This window comes from Leptopilina boulardi, unplaced genomic scaffold, assembly GCF_019393585.1.
Source record: "Leptopilina boulardi isolate dan_hultmark-lab unplaced genomic scaffold, ZJU_Lbou_2.1 LbouV2_123, whole genome shotgun sequence".
Taxonomy (NCBI): domain Eukaryota; kingdom Metazoa; phylum Arthropoda; class Insecta; order Hymenoptera; family Figitidae; genus Leptopilina; species Leptopilina boulardi.
In genome coordinates, this window is record NW_026137667.1 from 3,503,721 (window position 1) to 3,520,274 (window position 16,554).

General features: G+C 26.1%; 4 protein-coding genes across 8 annotated transcripts in view; 1 reads left to right on the forward strand and 3 right to left on the reverse strand.

Moving 5' to 3' along the window:
• Positions 1-8,819, reverse strand: part of LOC127291007 (protein stum) — a 39,909-nt gene extending 31,090 nt beyond the window's left edge. The window contains exons 1-6 of one of the 4 annotated variants that reach the window (XM_051319886.1): positions 8,689-8,819; positions 7,522-7,629; positions 7,220-7,305; positions 1,815-1,989; positions 1,084-1,507; positions 17-1,015 (exon numbers count right to left, since the gene is read on the reverse strand). In XM_051319886.1, the coding sequence (XP_051175843.1) occupies positions 17-1,015; positions 1,084-1,459 (1,375 nt within the window). In that variant the 5' untranslated portion in view covers positions 1,460-1,507; positions 1,815-1,989; positions 7,220-7,305; positions 7,522-7,629; positions 8,689-8,819. Of the gene's footprint in view, positions 1-16; positions 1,016-1,083; positions 1,508-1,814; positions 1,990-4,020; positions 4,157-5,213; positions 5,341-6,864; positions 7,096-7,219; positions 7,306-7,521; positions 7,630-8,688 lie in introns of those variants that run through there. The other 3 variants (XM_051319885.1, XM_051319887.1, XM_051319888.1) reach the window with 3 other exon arrangements.
• The window catches only part of LOC127291026 (39S ribosomal protein L34, mitochondrial), a 456,612-nt gene that overhangs the window by 380,510 nt on the left and 59,548 nt on the right, over positions 1-16,554 (reverse strand). Inside the window, exon 1 of one of the 2 annotated variants that reach the window (XM_051319915.1) lies at positions 3,316-3,327. The exons of the other annotated variant lie outside the window; for it this stretch is intronic. The gene's annotated coding sequence lies outside the window, so the exon portion shown is untranslated. Of the gene's footprint in view, positions 1-3,315; positions 3,328-16,554 lie in introns of those variants that run through there. 2 annotated transcript variants of the gene reach the window in all.
• LOC127291009 (uncharacterized) lies at positions 8,532-13,967 on the reverse strand. Its single transcript, XM_051319890.1, has 4 exons — positions 13,479-13,967; positions 12,268-12,663; positions 12,102-12,185; positions 8,532-12,022 (listed from the first exon to the last, which is right to left on the reverse strand). Exons 1-4 carry the CDS (start codon positions 13,494-13,496, stop codon positions 9,992-9,994), a joined length of 2,529 nt encoding a protein of 842 aa, XP_051175847.1. The 5' UTR covers positions 13,497-13,967; the 3' UTR covers positions 8,532-9,991.
• On the forward strand, positions 14,129-16,279 carry LOC127291017 (RNA-binding region-containing protein 3). The gene is made up of 4 exons (XM_051319902.1): positions 14,129-14,264; positions 14,551-15,027; positions 15,102-15,717; positions 15,796-16,279. Exons 1-4 carry the CDS (start codon positions 14,253-14,255, stop codon positions 16,107-16,109), a joined length of 1,419 nt encoding a protein of 472 aa, XP_051175859.1. The 5' UTR covers positions 14,129-14,252; the 3' UTR covers positions 16,110-16,279.

The window sequence follows — 16,554 nt, forward strand, 5'->3', positions numbered from 1 at the left end:
TTTTTAATTTTCTTACCTTGAGCAGTCTTTTGATCAGCATTTTTGGGAATCAAAGAAGAAGAAGATTCAACAGTTTTATTCTTTTCTTTATCTCCATTTTTTTTGACAGGAATTTCATTATTCTTTTTTTGATTTTCACTTCCTGTTATAATTTTGGCAACATTCTCCTTTTCTGAATTTATGGCAGTCGCGTCAATTTGCAATGGTTGAACAGCAGTTGTTGTTGTTGTATTAACAACACTTGACGTTCCAGTTGCACCAGACGATTGTTTCAATAATTCAGCTAATTTTAAATCGTCCTCTAAAATTTTCACAGCCTCTTGAACAACAGATGATTTTTTTTCCAATTTTTTAATTGCTTTTTCAACAATATTCTTCTTATTTTTTGGTACTTGTAAACTCAAATTTTTCATCACATTTACTTCGGTTTTTTTAACAATTGGTTTTTGTTGAATTTTCTTGGCCTTATCGATTATTTTCTCGAGAGATTTTGTTGGCTTGACGGAAAGTGATGGTGGTGGAGCTGATGGTTTATTGGAGGACAATGATTGTGTGGAGGCCGATTTATTTGATATCGATTCACGCCGCAGTGGAATCTTCGATGGCGATGAAAGAATCTCAGTACTGGAAGATTTTTGTTTATCTGAAGATTTATTATTTGATTTGGTGATAATTTTTGGCGGTAGCAAAGAATTTCTTCGTGCTTTTTGTGACGATGTTCGTTGATGATTTTGAATCGCTTGTGAACGTGTTTTGGGAATAATTTGTTTTTCAGGTGATTTTTCCCTTGGTTTTGTTGGCGTTCCTTGAATTGGTGAAAGTCCAGGTCGTTTTAACGATTGTCGACGATTGCCATTAACATTATGTGTTATAGTTACGTTATCTTTTGAAATTGCTCGTCGTCCAAATTTTGGTGATTGTTTTTTTTCGTTTCGCTTTGTCAATGAAATGGAACGACTTCGAGTTGGTTGGGGAATTTGACTTCGTTTTGGACTGCATTGTTGGGAAACTGAAACTGAATTTTTTTTTGGAAATTATTTCAGATAAGGAGAAATTGAAATGTAATTTTTATTTTTTTTTTACCTCTTCTGTCGAATCTGCTGCTTCTGTGGCGTTCAAAATGATTAGGACTTTCAGGTCTGGATTGGGCATGTGGTAAAGGTCCTTTGAATCCTCGACCTCGGAAAGGAGAGACTCTTCCTGTCGCTAAACATGGAGGAGAAGGACTTCTGGAATCCGGAGTAATTGGTCGAGTCTCTGCAATTATCACGAAACTCGATCGTCGATGAGCTCGTGTGTAAGAGGAGCATGGTGGAACAATTTTGTAGGGCTCGGGTGCACGTGGCGGCGGTGGCGATGGAGGTGATGGTGATAAAAGGCAGTGTCCTCCTCCAGATAAAACTCGAAAGGGTGGCTGACCAGTTCGAGGTCCATGATTATCCGGATCTAATCTCCTCATAGTAAAACCCTCTTTTCTTTCACGTTGCTCTCATACTTTCTCGAAGCCCTTTTAAAACGATAATTACACTCCAATTCAATCTTTTTACAAATTTTTTATTTTATTTCAAAATTCATTATTTTAATTATTAAATGCAATTTGATATTTTTAATTCTATTATTAATCTGATTAGTAAAATCATGATTAATTAAATCATCATTTAATTAAAATAAAATTTGATAATTTATATATATAAAAAAAAGAATTTTGAGAAATAATATTTAATTTTGTCAAAGATGAATATTAAATTTTAATGCACATTTTCGCAATTGACGACTGAATTTTTCTGATAATTGTCACTGAAATAATTACTCACTCCCGTTGCTCACCGCTATCCTTCCCATGAGAACAACGCATGTTATTCACGCTCTCATACACGAGAGCATCGAACTCACATCATCTAGGATGTTGCGATGCATTGTGGACTACATTTCAATGTCTCTTGATTTTCTATTCCTATGGTGTTCCGTACAATTTCATTTCTCGTAATTCTGCAAAAAATATGAATTTTTGTTTTTTCATTATTCCCCATTCCATTTAATTCATTAAAAATATTTTCAGAATGTTTAGTCATTTTTAAAAAATTAAATACTAAAATTAATTTATTAGAATTTTTTTCTGTAAACTAATTTTTATTTATAGATATATAAATAAAAAATAGTTTATTTAAACACACAGAGGCGATAAAATTTGTAATTAAACGATAAGAAGGAAACAGTTACATGTTTTAAATGGACTTTTATTAAGTGTAATAGTCATCTGGTTAATGTAAAATGTACCGTACACAATAATGATTGAGGTGTTAGGTACATAAAATGCTTTTATATACCGTAAATTGTCATATAATACGGAAGTAATTTCTGCTCATCATATCGGTCATGTTGCTGAATCGTACGTAATTAGGTGAGGAGAGCGTGAAGGAAATTCACCTTCCCAACCATATAATTTCACATGAAACTGCGTACGATTAGTGTTCTGACTATCATCAGGTGTTTACCCGGCAAAAATATAGATGACAAGAAATCCGGCTATTATCACTTTTATATTTCTTTTTGTATAAACCTTTTAATATAACAGTTCATTTCAGTGTAAACTTTAATTAGTTGACTATTATATCTAATAAGTATTTATAAAATAAACGCCTCTTTAATAAACTAAAGTGAATCAGACTTGGAAGGAAACTTTCAAAATTTGAATTTCAAAATTTGAATTTCAAAATTGAAAAAGGGGAAAATTAATTTTTGCCAAATTCAAAATGTCAATGTCTATTTTTGTATAAATGTTTAATGCAAATAAGACATTAAATGTCTTGTATCACGTGTTTTGTTGATTGATATAGAACTTTGAAAATGGCCTCGTACCAAAAAGGTGATTCAATGTTCTTGTGGACAATATCAACAGAAATTTATAGCTATTGTTTATCACGAATTATTTGACAACTTGTATGACATAAGTAAGCATAATAAATTGTCACTAGACCTCCAAATTCACGGACATTGTCAATTATCATTGATCCTAATTTCATAATTACAAATCCTTTGGTTAATTACAAAGAAAATTTCTATCAATAAGATCAAAATTAATATAAAATAATAATAGAGTAATATACTGAGAAGAAAATTACAAATTTACAAAAAAAAAAAAAAAAATAATCCAAGCTATTAGTACACAATTGAAATTTAATCGCAAGATCTTTTTTTTTAATATAGAACGAAATAAAGGAATATTTTATTAACAATGGCAAATTTTTATTCATTTTTCTAGTAAAATGTATAGAATTTAGATTCAATGAAAAAAAAAAGAATCTCATTTTTATTGTAATAATAATAAAAAAAAAAATGTGCGTTAAACCTTGACTTCTTGGTGTATTTGAATATCAAACTATACTATAAATTCAAATTATAAGGTACTTTCATTCCAGAAGAAAATTACAGAAATTTCCATTTCGACAAGAATATTACTTTTGATTCCTTGTCAGGGTCATAAAAAGAAAATCAGATAACAACATGAGAAAACATTATAAAATATCCAATTCTGAAGAGTTACATCTATAATAAAAAAAATAAATGCAATTCCTTCTTTTCATAAAAATGCGATTCAATGTTTTCTTTCTACAAAAAAAAATTCAATGCGAAAAAATTCCACTTTTTGGAGAATTAAAAAAATTATTTTTTCATTCTATAAAAAACAAAGTTCTATAGAAATTGAGATTCAATTTATTTTTTTGTCTGTGAATAAAAATTGTTTTTCTGTGAGAAGAAGAAAAACAATTTTTTTTTTTATCATTAAATGTCATGTAAATATGAGAAAATAGAGAAATCTAATTATTTTTAATTTGAAATATAGAGTAATTTCCTGATGATAATATCATAATTAAACTTTATGGTCGTCAAATTGAAGAGCATAGAGTAATTGTTGCTATTTTTAATTAATTAAGGCCCATGAGATTAAAAAAAAAGAAAATTTCTAATTTTATATCTAACTCAATTAATAGAGTGTAATAAAGTCAATTAAATACTTACCTAATGCTACATGTGTAATGGTATATATTAATTAGTAAAGAAGAGTCAAATAACTCTTTCTAATTATCGCGATGAATAATTTTTTGCGGAAGAGGTGTTATATTTTTTTGAACATTAAATTCTGTTACGTCTTTTAAGTCCCCGGAACAAAAATCATTGGTTCACTAAACTATACGCTTTCTGAACAGTGATGTAATTTTTTTTTTCATCATAAAAGAAATCAAAATTTTTAAAAATTATAAAAAAAATATTATTATTTTTTTTCTATTTTACCCTTACGTGTCTTGGGGATATATGAGTGATCAATAGAGGTGAAAAAGTGTTTTACGTTTTTTGCACAATAAGTGGATATTGTTAGCGAAACTAACGATCTCTTTCCTAATTATATCCTCGCGAAGCATAGTGTTGAAAGTTTTATATAAAAATACAGTATTTCCTTTTTTTATGGTATTTTCAAGTAAATAAAAAAAGGCCGTCAAAAATTTAAAAAAAAATTAATTTATCCATTATTTGAATTCGAAATTTCCTAAAAAATAATTTTTTCATTACTATGTATATTAATAAATTATTATTGTATTTTGGAAAGAAAAAAAGGGAAATCGTTAAAATATTTCCAAAATAAATATAAATATTTTTAAAATCTCAAAATTAGTAAAAATAAATTAATAAAAAAAAAAAATTTACAAAAGAATTCAAAAATGACTCAATTTTCATCAAAATGCACTCGATCTCATTAAAAGATAATTATTCTCCCTTATATATGAATAGAACGCTGGCAACACGTGCTTATGAAAAAATAAATCATATAAAAATTAAACGAGACTAAAAATCTAATGAAACTTTTACATATTGATAATGTTTTAAAGACATGTAATATAATTCAATTAATTAATAACTTAAAATAATTATTTTTAACTGTAACATTTAAAAAAAAAACTATAAAAATTATTTATATTTTTTTGATTTAAAATTTATAAACATAAATTTTTTTTTCTATCTTTAATAGTTACAGTTTATAATCTTAAGCATCAAGACACTATAATTTTGATTAATCGATTTCGCTACAGGTTGTAATGTTTGAAATAAAAAGATGTTCTTTGAGAAAATTTCAGATTCCTGTACACATATTTTTTTAAAAAAAAGAAAGTATTTTTCTTTTTTATGAAAAAATGAATATTTGCCTCACTTATTACCTATAAGTTTCAGAAAAAAGTTAAAGTAATGATTCGAAGTTTTGAAGTACATTTAACAATTACTAAAAGTAAAAACACGTTTTTCGGATCGAATAACTAACAATCACGTCTTCGCGTGAGCGCGAACACGTTCTTACTGACTCTTGAGTGGACGCCTCCACTTTTCACTCTAAGAAAATGGTCATCGCGCTCGCGCCAATTTAACTTTATTTTTTTTTTATATTATCTTTATTAATTAAAAAAAAAAAAAACAAAAAAAAAATTAATTTCTATGTAAATTATTATAATTTTTTTTTAATTGAAAATAATAATATTTAAAACAATTATTTCAATGACTCATTCATTAATCGAAAGAATCATTCATTGAAATATTGAAACAAAATCATAGTTAAAAAAACAGAATCGAATTTTAAAAGAATTTTCAAAATTTCAATTCAGTTAGAATTTAAAAAAAAAAATTTTTATTAGTCTGAATCTTAATTTCCTGAAATTTATAAGGACATAATTTATTTTTCTCTTGCACGAAATAAAGCAACTTGAATAAAGAATTTTAATGAGATATGTATTAAATCAATTTTAAATCTGATTTCTAGTTTTTGTTGAGATATAGTGAGAATCGTCCAGGATGCATGAAAGTGGAAAGAAAATTATGAAATATCAAAGAATTGTAACGGATGTGGATACTTTTGAAAGCTAACATTTGTCAGCTATTTTCTATGATAATTTCAAAGTGACATACATTTTCTTAAAAGTTTACTCGATATTTTTTCAATATCAAAATTAATATATTATTGAGATAAAATTCAAATTTCCTTGACATTTACCTTTGGAGAAATTTTTTATTTCTATTTATATTATATAAGGATAATTTATAATAGAAAAAAAAATGATACATTTTTTATTTTTATAGAAGTTTCTCTGCGTTTATAATTGATTTTAATTTTGATTGTTAATTTTCTATTGAAATATAAAAATAAAATCAGAAAATGAGGGAAAACTTTTTTTTACACTTTCATTATTAGACAAAGAGAATTAAATATAGGATTTCTCGCGCCAAGTGACCGTGGCTGACCTCGAAATTGGATCTAGGTCAAGGAAATGAACGTGCGTATCTTGATTCAACATCACACACCCCCAAAGTAAACTATATTACCAACCCTCTGCATTAACAAATCTTATTTAACTTCCTTTCGTTTCGACACATTTATCTTTGTTTCGCGATTTAAGAAGCTTTTAAACACTTTCAGCGTAAGGAAAATTTAGGCAACTTCCGATTATTATTATGACCATATATAACTAATCTTTTTTTTTTCGACGTATTGTTATGCGAAATTACATAATTCACGAAGGTAGTCGTGAATTTAATTAAAATATATTTAGACCTCTTTTGTACATTTAGATTTTATATCATAATCGAGCAAAAAAATAATAAAAAAAGAATAGCTAAATTATCTGTAATAGTTATTATAATTTACTGCATTAGTTAAATAACTATTCCAGTTATAAAAATATTTTCTTTCTTTCAAATAATTTTTTCCGTATAATAATTTAAAAAAAACAAATCGCATAAATATTACGAAATAAAATTATTTCGTAAATTAAATTAAAAAGATAAAAATAATTCAAAAAAAAAAAAGAAAAATTTACTCACAATTTCAATCTGGTTGGTTCGAAAAAGCTTTTGAATCGGGACATGAAACCGATAGCTGATACTCTATCGATGAACCATCGAAGAAGACGAGGCCATTTATTCATTCATTAAGTCATCGAAAGCTACTAGCACCGAATTATGGGAACATTAGCCTGATTGAACAGAAATGGGCAGGGCTTGTTCCATGTGTATATATATATACCTATATATGTATATATGTATAAGCAGACCCTATAACGAACCAATCTGTTATTCAAGTTTCAACTCTCCATGCTGCATTGGACGTGCATATATTACAGAATATACCTAATTCATTAAATGCAAAATTTAATACTCCATTTGACTAAATACTTACATTAATAAATAACCAACAGCTTTCAGTCATTACCAACGTGTATGTACCTGATCTCTTCAAAATTTTCAATGAAAAATTGAATTCCCCTGTAAAATAGTTTAAAAAACAAAACCAAAAATCAAAGGTATTGAACAAAAAATTTCACTCATGTGATAAAATTATAAAAAAATATAAATATGAAATTGTTATAATATTATTCATATATGAATAAAAATTTTAAATTTTCTGAAAATTTAAATTTCTATAAAAATTTAAAATATAGAAAAAAAATTAGATAAAAAAAAAAGATAAATAAATGATACCTGTTTAAAAGCTATCTCCCACATCATCATCATCATCATCTAATTAAATGATTTATAACATCGCCACTGAAAAATTCACAGTGAATTCTCACTGCAATGTGATTTTTTCTAAAACAAAAAATAAAACAAAAACAAAAAATGATTAATATATTAATTAAACGGGATTTTTTAACGGATAATAAATATTAAATTTAAAATTCAAATTTAAATGAAAAAAATTCAAATTAGGCGTATACCTAATTTAAATGCGTATATTGTACACATTTCAATATATATACACGTCGATTATGTAAACAATAATTTCTGCTCTACTTTATATGTATATATTACAACAATACATTCACTTTTTTTTTTATATATATATATAATAATAATTTAAAACTCGCTTTTTTAATTATTCTACTTTTTCTTTCTAAAATCAATTATTTGTCATATATGTATATTATATTACAACGGCGAAGATATTAATATATTTGATGTTTCAATATATAGCAAGTTATCTGTCGACATAATATAATTATCGATATTTAGAGATGAATTTTTTAATTTTAATTTCGAAAATAAATATTTTTAATAATTAATTTTCAATTATAATAAATATTTTGATAGTTCACTTGTAACAGTCTGATAATTTTTAATTTAAAATAATAAATAAAACTAAAAATAAATAGTAATAAATAACAAGTAAAACGAAAGGTAATCATTGAAAATACTTGAGTCCTATACTTATTTTAAATACAGACTGTCACAAATTAACCTAAAATATTGTTAAAAAGCATATATGTGATTTTTTTTTTAATTTAACCTCTAATATTAAAATTCATCTCCATCAGTATACTGGCTTGTTTTTAAAATTATTTCTATTTAAACTGAAAAATATTAATTTCTTATAGTCACGCAGTTTGCAGAATCTATTATTTAACATTTACGAAGGAAAATATTGATGTAATTTGTAACTTAAACTATTTTTTTTACAGTATTTTAAAAACATTTTTATTTTTTTCTATAGGTAGGAAGAAACAGTTCATTTTTATCAAAATAAATGTAAATATTGTCTGCTCTAAGCAAGTTAGGCAATTTCCTGAGGAACATCCGGTTCATAAAAAGAGTTATACTATAATTATGACATTAAAATGTAATCAATTAATTATTATAATAAAATAATACCTGTTGTTATTGAATATTTCATTGTTAGTTTTATTTGGCATCGTGTATTTAGGATAACGAGACACAAAACGAATAAATTAATATTTATCACTTCTTGGAAGTTACTGATTAAAATTTAATTCCAATTTAATATTAATAGCTAAATAATTGCAATTAACGCTTCAATTTAAAACAATTAAAAACTTAACTAAGAAAAACGGTTAAGCACAACTCAAACTTTTGTAGCGATTTCTTGAAGTTAGCTGTATATCAAATAGATAAGAAGTGCCAACCCTAAAATAATAATTTATAACTAAATAATAGCGGGAAATTCAAATTCAATGTTTAATGAATAATAAATTATTCATTTTATAACTTCAAAAAATCGCCCAAATATAAAAACAATTTATTTTTTATCTAATTATATTTAGTATAATTGTTACCATTAATGATTAATTCAAAAGGAAAAAAAATCTCTTTTAATTATGATTAATTAATTTTAGTAAAATTATTAATTATAATTAATTATTATATTCATACCATTATGATTTTAAAAAGAGTTTCTAAGAAATTATTGTTAAAAAAATTGAAATTGCTTTGCAAAAGTGTTAAATTGAAAAAAAGTATATTGTCACGATTTTTATTGTGAGCAAATTAATTTAATACTGTTTTTAATATGTGCTCAGTTTTTAAAGTTCTTTGTTTTCATAAAAAAAAAACTGAATTAATATTAAAATTAATCAAGTCTTAGAATAAAGACAAGTTTAAGATATTATTTTTTCTAACATTTATAATATTTTTTTCTGTTAGTTATGTAGAGAAAATTAAAAATATGTTTATGAACAAAACAATTTTAAAGAATTTAGAAATTCCACCCACAACAATTTCTATTAAAAATTAATTTCAAAAATTGTAAAAATATTTAAAAAAAAAAATTTCAATGTTATTTACAACTAATAAATGAAAAATAAAATGTGTATGAATTTCATTTAAATTGAATTGCAATTAGAAAATAAGTTACTAAAAAATAAAGTTTTCGTAACTTATTTCAAGAATCAAATAATATGCATAAAAAAATAAATTATGTATCACAATCTCATTTATCATCTGCAACTTTAGAAAATGCAGAACTAGAGTGAGTGTAAAATACGTTAATAATAATAATAATATAATTTATAATTATTATTATGCCCAAACATTATATTATTATTAAATTTTTTTACTCACTTTAGTAAATAAATTATTTAAATACTTTATATAAAGAAAATTAATTGACAAATTTAAAGAAATTAACGAAAATTAATCTCCCACCAAAATTCAAATATTACGTTGATGAACCTGATTTAGAAGGAATTTTCTGATTTTGAAGACGTTTATGATCTTTCCTGTATTTTTCAATCGTCAAATCTGTACCAGTCATACTCGCCAATCTTAATGCAACAGGATCAAGACTTGCAGTCAATTTTAAATATGTCTCCTCCATTTCTTTTGTCACTTTCACCTCATCGTAATGATTATCAACTGTTGAATTTCTCATTGAGACTTGATCATCAAGTTGATAATCATCATCGATTGGAAAATTTTCCTTCGTAACATTTTTAACATTAAATTTATCGTCTATAACAGAACTCACTTTTAAATCACTTATATCCTTTTCCTCATCGCTGCTTGGATCAAAAATGATGAGATCCTCCTCCTTCTTCTTATTCTTCTTCTCGACACGTTCAAATGATTCTTCAACAACATTTTCCTCTTTAATCTCCAATGATTCATCTCTTGAAAATTGATTAAAATGTTTTGTATCAATTGACAATTTATCCGATTGATTTGATAATGATGATGTTGATTTGTCAAGTTGCACTGATGATTTTACCCAATCGGCGACTCTTTGTAGATGAACATTATCAGGAGATAAAATTGATGAATTCTCTTCGCTACTTGTTGATACGGTTCTTCCTGAACGACATGAACTTGTCGTATGTACCAAAGCAGTATTTGGAAACGTAACTGAATTTGCCGTGAGAATTGGTTGATAATTTCCCACATTATCTAAAAGAATATTATTCGATTTACCTGATAGTCTCATTACACAACTTCTTGGTCCTGGAGTTCGTTCCGGTTTATTTGTTTGAAGATCAATATTACAATTCTTTTTCTCCTGCTTGGAAAGACCTTTGTTTGTCGATTGCACATCACTGGAAATACTTGATGGATCTGAAGTTGAAAAAATAATACTATCACTGCTGAAACTTGGACTCACTGTACTTTCTGGCCTGATTTCACTATTATTTGTCAATTCATCAACACTTCCTACTTTAATGAGTGTCAATTGTGTTGGTTTCTTTTCCTTCGTTTTGGATTTATTATGTTTCCAAACTCTATCATTAATCACATCAATATGTGTATCTTTTCCAATTCGAGTTCGATAATCATCATTGGAATGATTAAAATCATGAAATTCTGACTTATTCCAATTGCTTTTCCAAAGTCTATCATTAATTATCTCAACTTGAGCAGCTCGTCCTTCCAATGAATCATTCTCAATGTCAGTCCATTGATTAAATTTTTTAGATGTTTTTATATGATCAATTTTCTCCTCTAGTTTATCGTCAGAATTTTCTGGTGCCAAAAGTTTTGTCTCGGCAGTTATATTTTGTGTATTCAATGAATTTTGATGTTTCATTGTATTTTTGAAATTTGAATAATTTTTCGCACCCAATATTGATGAACGATTTGTTAATTTGGAATTTTCAGATTTTTGATTATTTTTACTCTCAGCAACTTCATTTACATAATGATAAATCGTGTGTTTTGAATTGTTCTCACTATTTTGTGTTCTTATTTTACTAAATGTTTTCGTACAATCATTTACTACGGGCAAAAATGATTGTGAATAGGATTTTTGAATTTGATTATAATGCAACTTGGTGGTACGATCATTTTTTAAATAATCCATTTTTTCATCATTAGCTCGAGAAGAATCCTCTCTGGTTTGACATTCGTTGCATGTATTGTAAACATTTACAGTTTGCATCTCGGTATTTACTTTTAATACGCTTCTATGACATGTACAGGTATCACAATGTCTGGCAAAAATTCGTTCTTTTTCACGATCCTCAAGGACTTTTGCCATAATTGCCGCAGAGACAACATCAACAGGCGGTTTTGGATCATCGTCTGAGCTTGAACTGTCACTTTTTGAAATGCTCGCTCGCGTTACATTATAAACCATTGCAGTTGGTGGAAATGTTGATATTGGTACGGTTATACTTTTAACTTCACTTTGCTTCGGTTCCGAAATCGGTCCCTTTTGGGCAATATAGGTTCTCACTTTGGCTTGCATTTCGGATGGTAACTAAAAAGGAAAATTCAATTTAATTTCTTTGTTAATTTGCTTAAACTTAATGAAATAAAAAAAAAAATATTAAACCCACCGATTCGTATTTTTGACTTATGAAATTCGAAGGTTTACACTGTAGCAATTGAATAGCTAAATTAACATCATTCCTATATTTTTCCTGTAAAATAAAAATTTAATTAAAATACAATAAGAAAACTAAGAGAATATTAATTAAATTATAATAAAAAAAAAAATGTTACATTATCCTGCGTTAAACGATGAACAGTATAATTGGCATCTGCTAATCTATGGGATAGAGTTGCTATGTCCTTTGTAAAGGCACCTTTCTCAGTCTCACATTTATCAACGATTCTCAAAAGCTTATCCTCTAGATTCTGATTTACTTTTTGCACTCTTTTATGAGCCTCATAAAGTCTTGCATACTTGTCCTGCCAAATAAGCATTTCATCTTTCAATGAAGCTAATTCACCATTTGGAAATTTATCAGCTTCATTTAAAAATTGCGTTTCCATTGTTACAATATGACTATCACGTTCCATTAAACGTTGCCGGAGATTTTCAATTTCCGCATGCAAATGCATATCACTGAGTCTTCTTTCGTTTTTAATACATCGCGAACAAATACAACCACATTCCTGTAAAATAAAAATTTATTTTTAATTTATTGCCTTACACAACTTTTTGTAATTTGATCACGTTCTATATTGAAGAAATATTTATACACATTGAGGAAATATAGAAGGTGTGAATTATCGTAATATTTTTAAAGAATTTTTCCTTTTCCTTATTTACAGAAGAATTCATTCAATGACAATTTTTGTTAAGAAATTATAAATAAATCAATCGTCATAAAAGATTAGTCTTACTAAATGTTTTTATTTCACTATTTAAGTGAACAATTTTGCAATCATCGAGGCTTTTTATCAAAAAGAAAAAATTCCAACAAAAAAATTTCAGATAACCAATTAAGAAAAAGAGACTAGATAAAGTTTGTCTAAAAAGAAAAAAATTGCTCGCAAAAATTTGATAAAAAAAAAATCTAATCTTTATTACTTTGATATTACTTGAAATCCCTAAAAAATTAAAGACATATTTACAGAAAAAATACACAACTATCAGTAATTTTCCTTTTTACTATATGTAAAATAAGCAATAAATTTTTCTTATCAAATGTTAAAATCTCTAACATATTGTGGAACTAAAAAGCATATACTTATATCTCTCAATGGACATAAATCTATTACAAATGAGAATCAAATATTTCTTATTAAATATTTTGTTAATTTTTTTTTGTTTATGCAATACAAAGAATTATTTAGATATATTTTAATAAATCTTTTTAAAGCAATTTTTATATAGACTAACATTTATGACATTGAATGATTTTCATATCAACAAAGACAATGTTTTAAAAGATTTTGAATATAGAAAATATTTATCATAGACTTACTTTGCATTTACTAGCCATTATGAATATTTAGAATAAGTTTATAAATATTGAAAAAATATATAAGTCTTTTAAAAGCTAGACTTTTAAGCCTCATAACCCTTGAGTTTTAAATCAGCAAAATTTTCACACACCAGACAATATGTTATCACTATCGAACACTGTTTCTTCTTATTAGACACAATTTATCTTCACGACATAACTATCACTAAAGACTATATCTTTATCTTTCAATGTACTTTTTAATAAAATTATCGGAAAAACCATAAATTCTTCAAAAGCAAAGTGACTACTGCTGACATCAGATATCTGGTAAAAATTAACGATTGCAGCGTCATCTACACTTATTTGATGTTTTTGACATGCGCAAAATGTTGCAATTTCCGTAAAATTATCCAAAACTCGGTTAAATTAATTATTATCCTCAATTTTTTCGAGTAATTAAGATTTTACAAAATTATAGACTTAAAAAATAAAGTTAAACAACAGGAATGGGAAGCTATTGACAAATTGTGAATTACGTTACCGTGACAAACACAAGATAGTTACGTATTATACGAATGACGTTATTAGCGGGAAATTCAAATATTAATTTAAGTAACCAATCCAAATATCTGATATAATTGGACAAATATTAAAAGTGACCAATCAGAAATTCTTTACATTATGCAACAGTTGGCAACCGTTCAGTCCAAATTATACACTACTGTCAGAGATATGTTTTAATAATTAATTATTTATGTTGTTTATTGTGAATATCATTATTGAAAGTCAATAATGTCGGAAGTGGTAAGTTTGACATATTTTCTAGAATCAAATGAAAATAATTATTGTCAGGTTACAATTTAAAATTTATTTTACTGAAACCTAACCTATAAAGAACTTGTTTACTTTTATGAGAAATTGTCAAAATTATGAAATTTACACATAATAATATTTATTTTTATCTTAATATTAAGTAAACATTAACATTTACTTCTACTGAAATTATATATTATTTAAACAATTTTTATTAATTTTATTATACTATGTTATTGTAATATTATTTTAATTATTTTTTTTATACAATTTGCAGTCTTCAAAAACTCTTCGCATTTTGCATTTACCACCATCGCTTTCTGACGAGCGACGTGATGAACTATTTAAAAAATTTAATGCAATAAAAACAAAAACAATAAGAAAATCGCCTAAGTTTACAATGACTTTTGCGGAATTTTCGTCTGAAGAAATTGCTACAGAAGCATTTCTACGCCTTCATCAATTAGAAATAAAAGGTCATCGAATATCTATTGAATTTGCTAAAAAATCAATATCTACCGATTATACAAAGACTGATAGTAGTAAAAAAGTTGACGAGGAAGAGTTAAAAAAAGAATCTTCTGAAAAAATACATCTTCAAAATTTCCTTAAAAAATTAAACAATTGGACTGGAAGTAATGCCTTTACACAACCACCTAATCCTAATATTACATATAAATATCCTGCACCTTCAAAGGAAACTTTATTACGAATTTCAATTCAATTAATAAAGGAACCCATGTTTTATACACAGGTAAATATTTTATTAAATTGTTAACAATAATTTTACTTTTAATTGAATAACAATTTTTATTCCTTTTTTTTTAGGTATTGCATTTAATGAACAGAATGAATTTACCTCCACCATTTGAAGAATTGGAATCGAATTTTCCATTACTAAAAGAATTATACAATGTGGATCAGTATAAAAATATTTTCGGAATTGAAGAATTAACACAAAAGGAATCTTTTCAAAATTTTGAACAACATGATATAGAAGAAGAAGAAGAATCAGAATCGGAAATTGAATCCGAAGAGGAACCAAGTGGAAAAATTCAAAATATTATTCCAATGAAAAGAAAGAGGCCATCTTCTTCTAGAAAAATGAAAATTCCAAAGTTTGTTAATCCTAATAAACAACTCAGTGTTCCTTCCACCTCTACTCAAAAGCCATTGTTAAGGCCACAAGATTTATTTGAATCAATAGACAAAAATGAACCGAAAAAATTGGAATTAAAAATAAACAGTAATATGCCTTTATTGGAATCAACATCATCATCTTTTCTTGTTTCTAATGATGTCCAAGAGGGAGGTTTTGGTCTTATTTTTCCAGCTAATAAAACTGATGTAAAAATTCCCGACGAAAGTGAGAATGTTGAAGAGAAGAAAGAGCAAGAATTTATTACATCCGAAGAATTATCAACTAATCGTATCTCGATTAAAGGTTAACTTTTTTTATATTATTTTTTTAATGTGATTTAATTTACAAATTTTTGACTAAAATATAATTTTTTTTTTTCAGATTATGATAAATTCACTGCATTTAAGAATTATCATCCTGGAAAACCGTCATGCCGTTTATATATAAAAAATCTAGCGAAGCAAGTTGAGATTAAAGATTTGCACTTTATTTATAAGAAGTATGTGATCGAAGACTTAGTTTCCGCTGAAAATCAATATAGTGTGCAACTCATGCAAGGAGGACGAATGAAAGGTCAAGCATTCGTTACATTACAAAATATTAAACAGGCGGAAATTGCTCTTGCTGAAACGAATGGCTATATTCTAAAAGATAAACCAATGGTTGTTCAATTTTCAAAAACTGTACAAAATTAGATATTATTAGGTTATTTAGTAAAATATTAAATATTGCTAATTTTCAATTGTTAGTTGAAAATTAGTCTAAATTAAAAAAAAAACATGTAAAAAAAGTGTATAAAAATTGTTAATATTAAATTGTTTAATTTCCAGTGGAATTAATAAAATATTTATTATTTAAATAATAATTATTATGTATTCATTTTCTTTCAAAACAAAATCAAAAAAGAAATGAGAAAAAATAAAAAATTTTAACGGAGTTTTAGTCAAAACAATATCTGAATTTCCATTTTGAAAAATCATGAATCATCACGAAAGTTTTAAATAAAATTTTGTAAACTTCAAATTTAGTCTTTTTTTTATTTTATTGTAAAAAAAAGAGGAAATTTGACTTTTAAAATACATTTACTAAATTATTTGCATTTCAAAGTAGATTATTAAAAGGTGTTATGACTCACGGTCC

Excerpts from the sequence above, each read along its gene's own strand:
- LOC127291009 (XM_051319890.1), bottom strand. Across the intron at positions 12,186-12,267 it reads ATCGTTTAACGCAGGATAAT|GAAAAATATAGGAATGATGT; the intron begins GTAACATTTTTT and ends TTTATTTTACAG. Across the intron at positions 12,023-12,101 it reads TAAGTCAAAAATACGAATCG|TTACCATCCGAAATGCAAGC; the intron begins GTGGGTTTAATA and ends TTTCCTTTTTAG.
- LOC127291017 (XM_051319902.1), top strand. Across the intron at positions 15,028-15,101 it reads AACCCATGTTTTATACACAG|GTATTGCATTTAATGAACAG; the intron begins GTAAATATTTTA and ends CTTTTTTTTTAG. Across the intron at positions 15,718-15,795 it reads TAATCGTATCTCGATTAAAG|ATTATGATAAATTCACTGCA; the intron begins GTTAACTTTTTT and ends TTTTTTTTTCAG.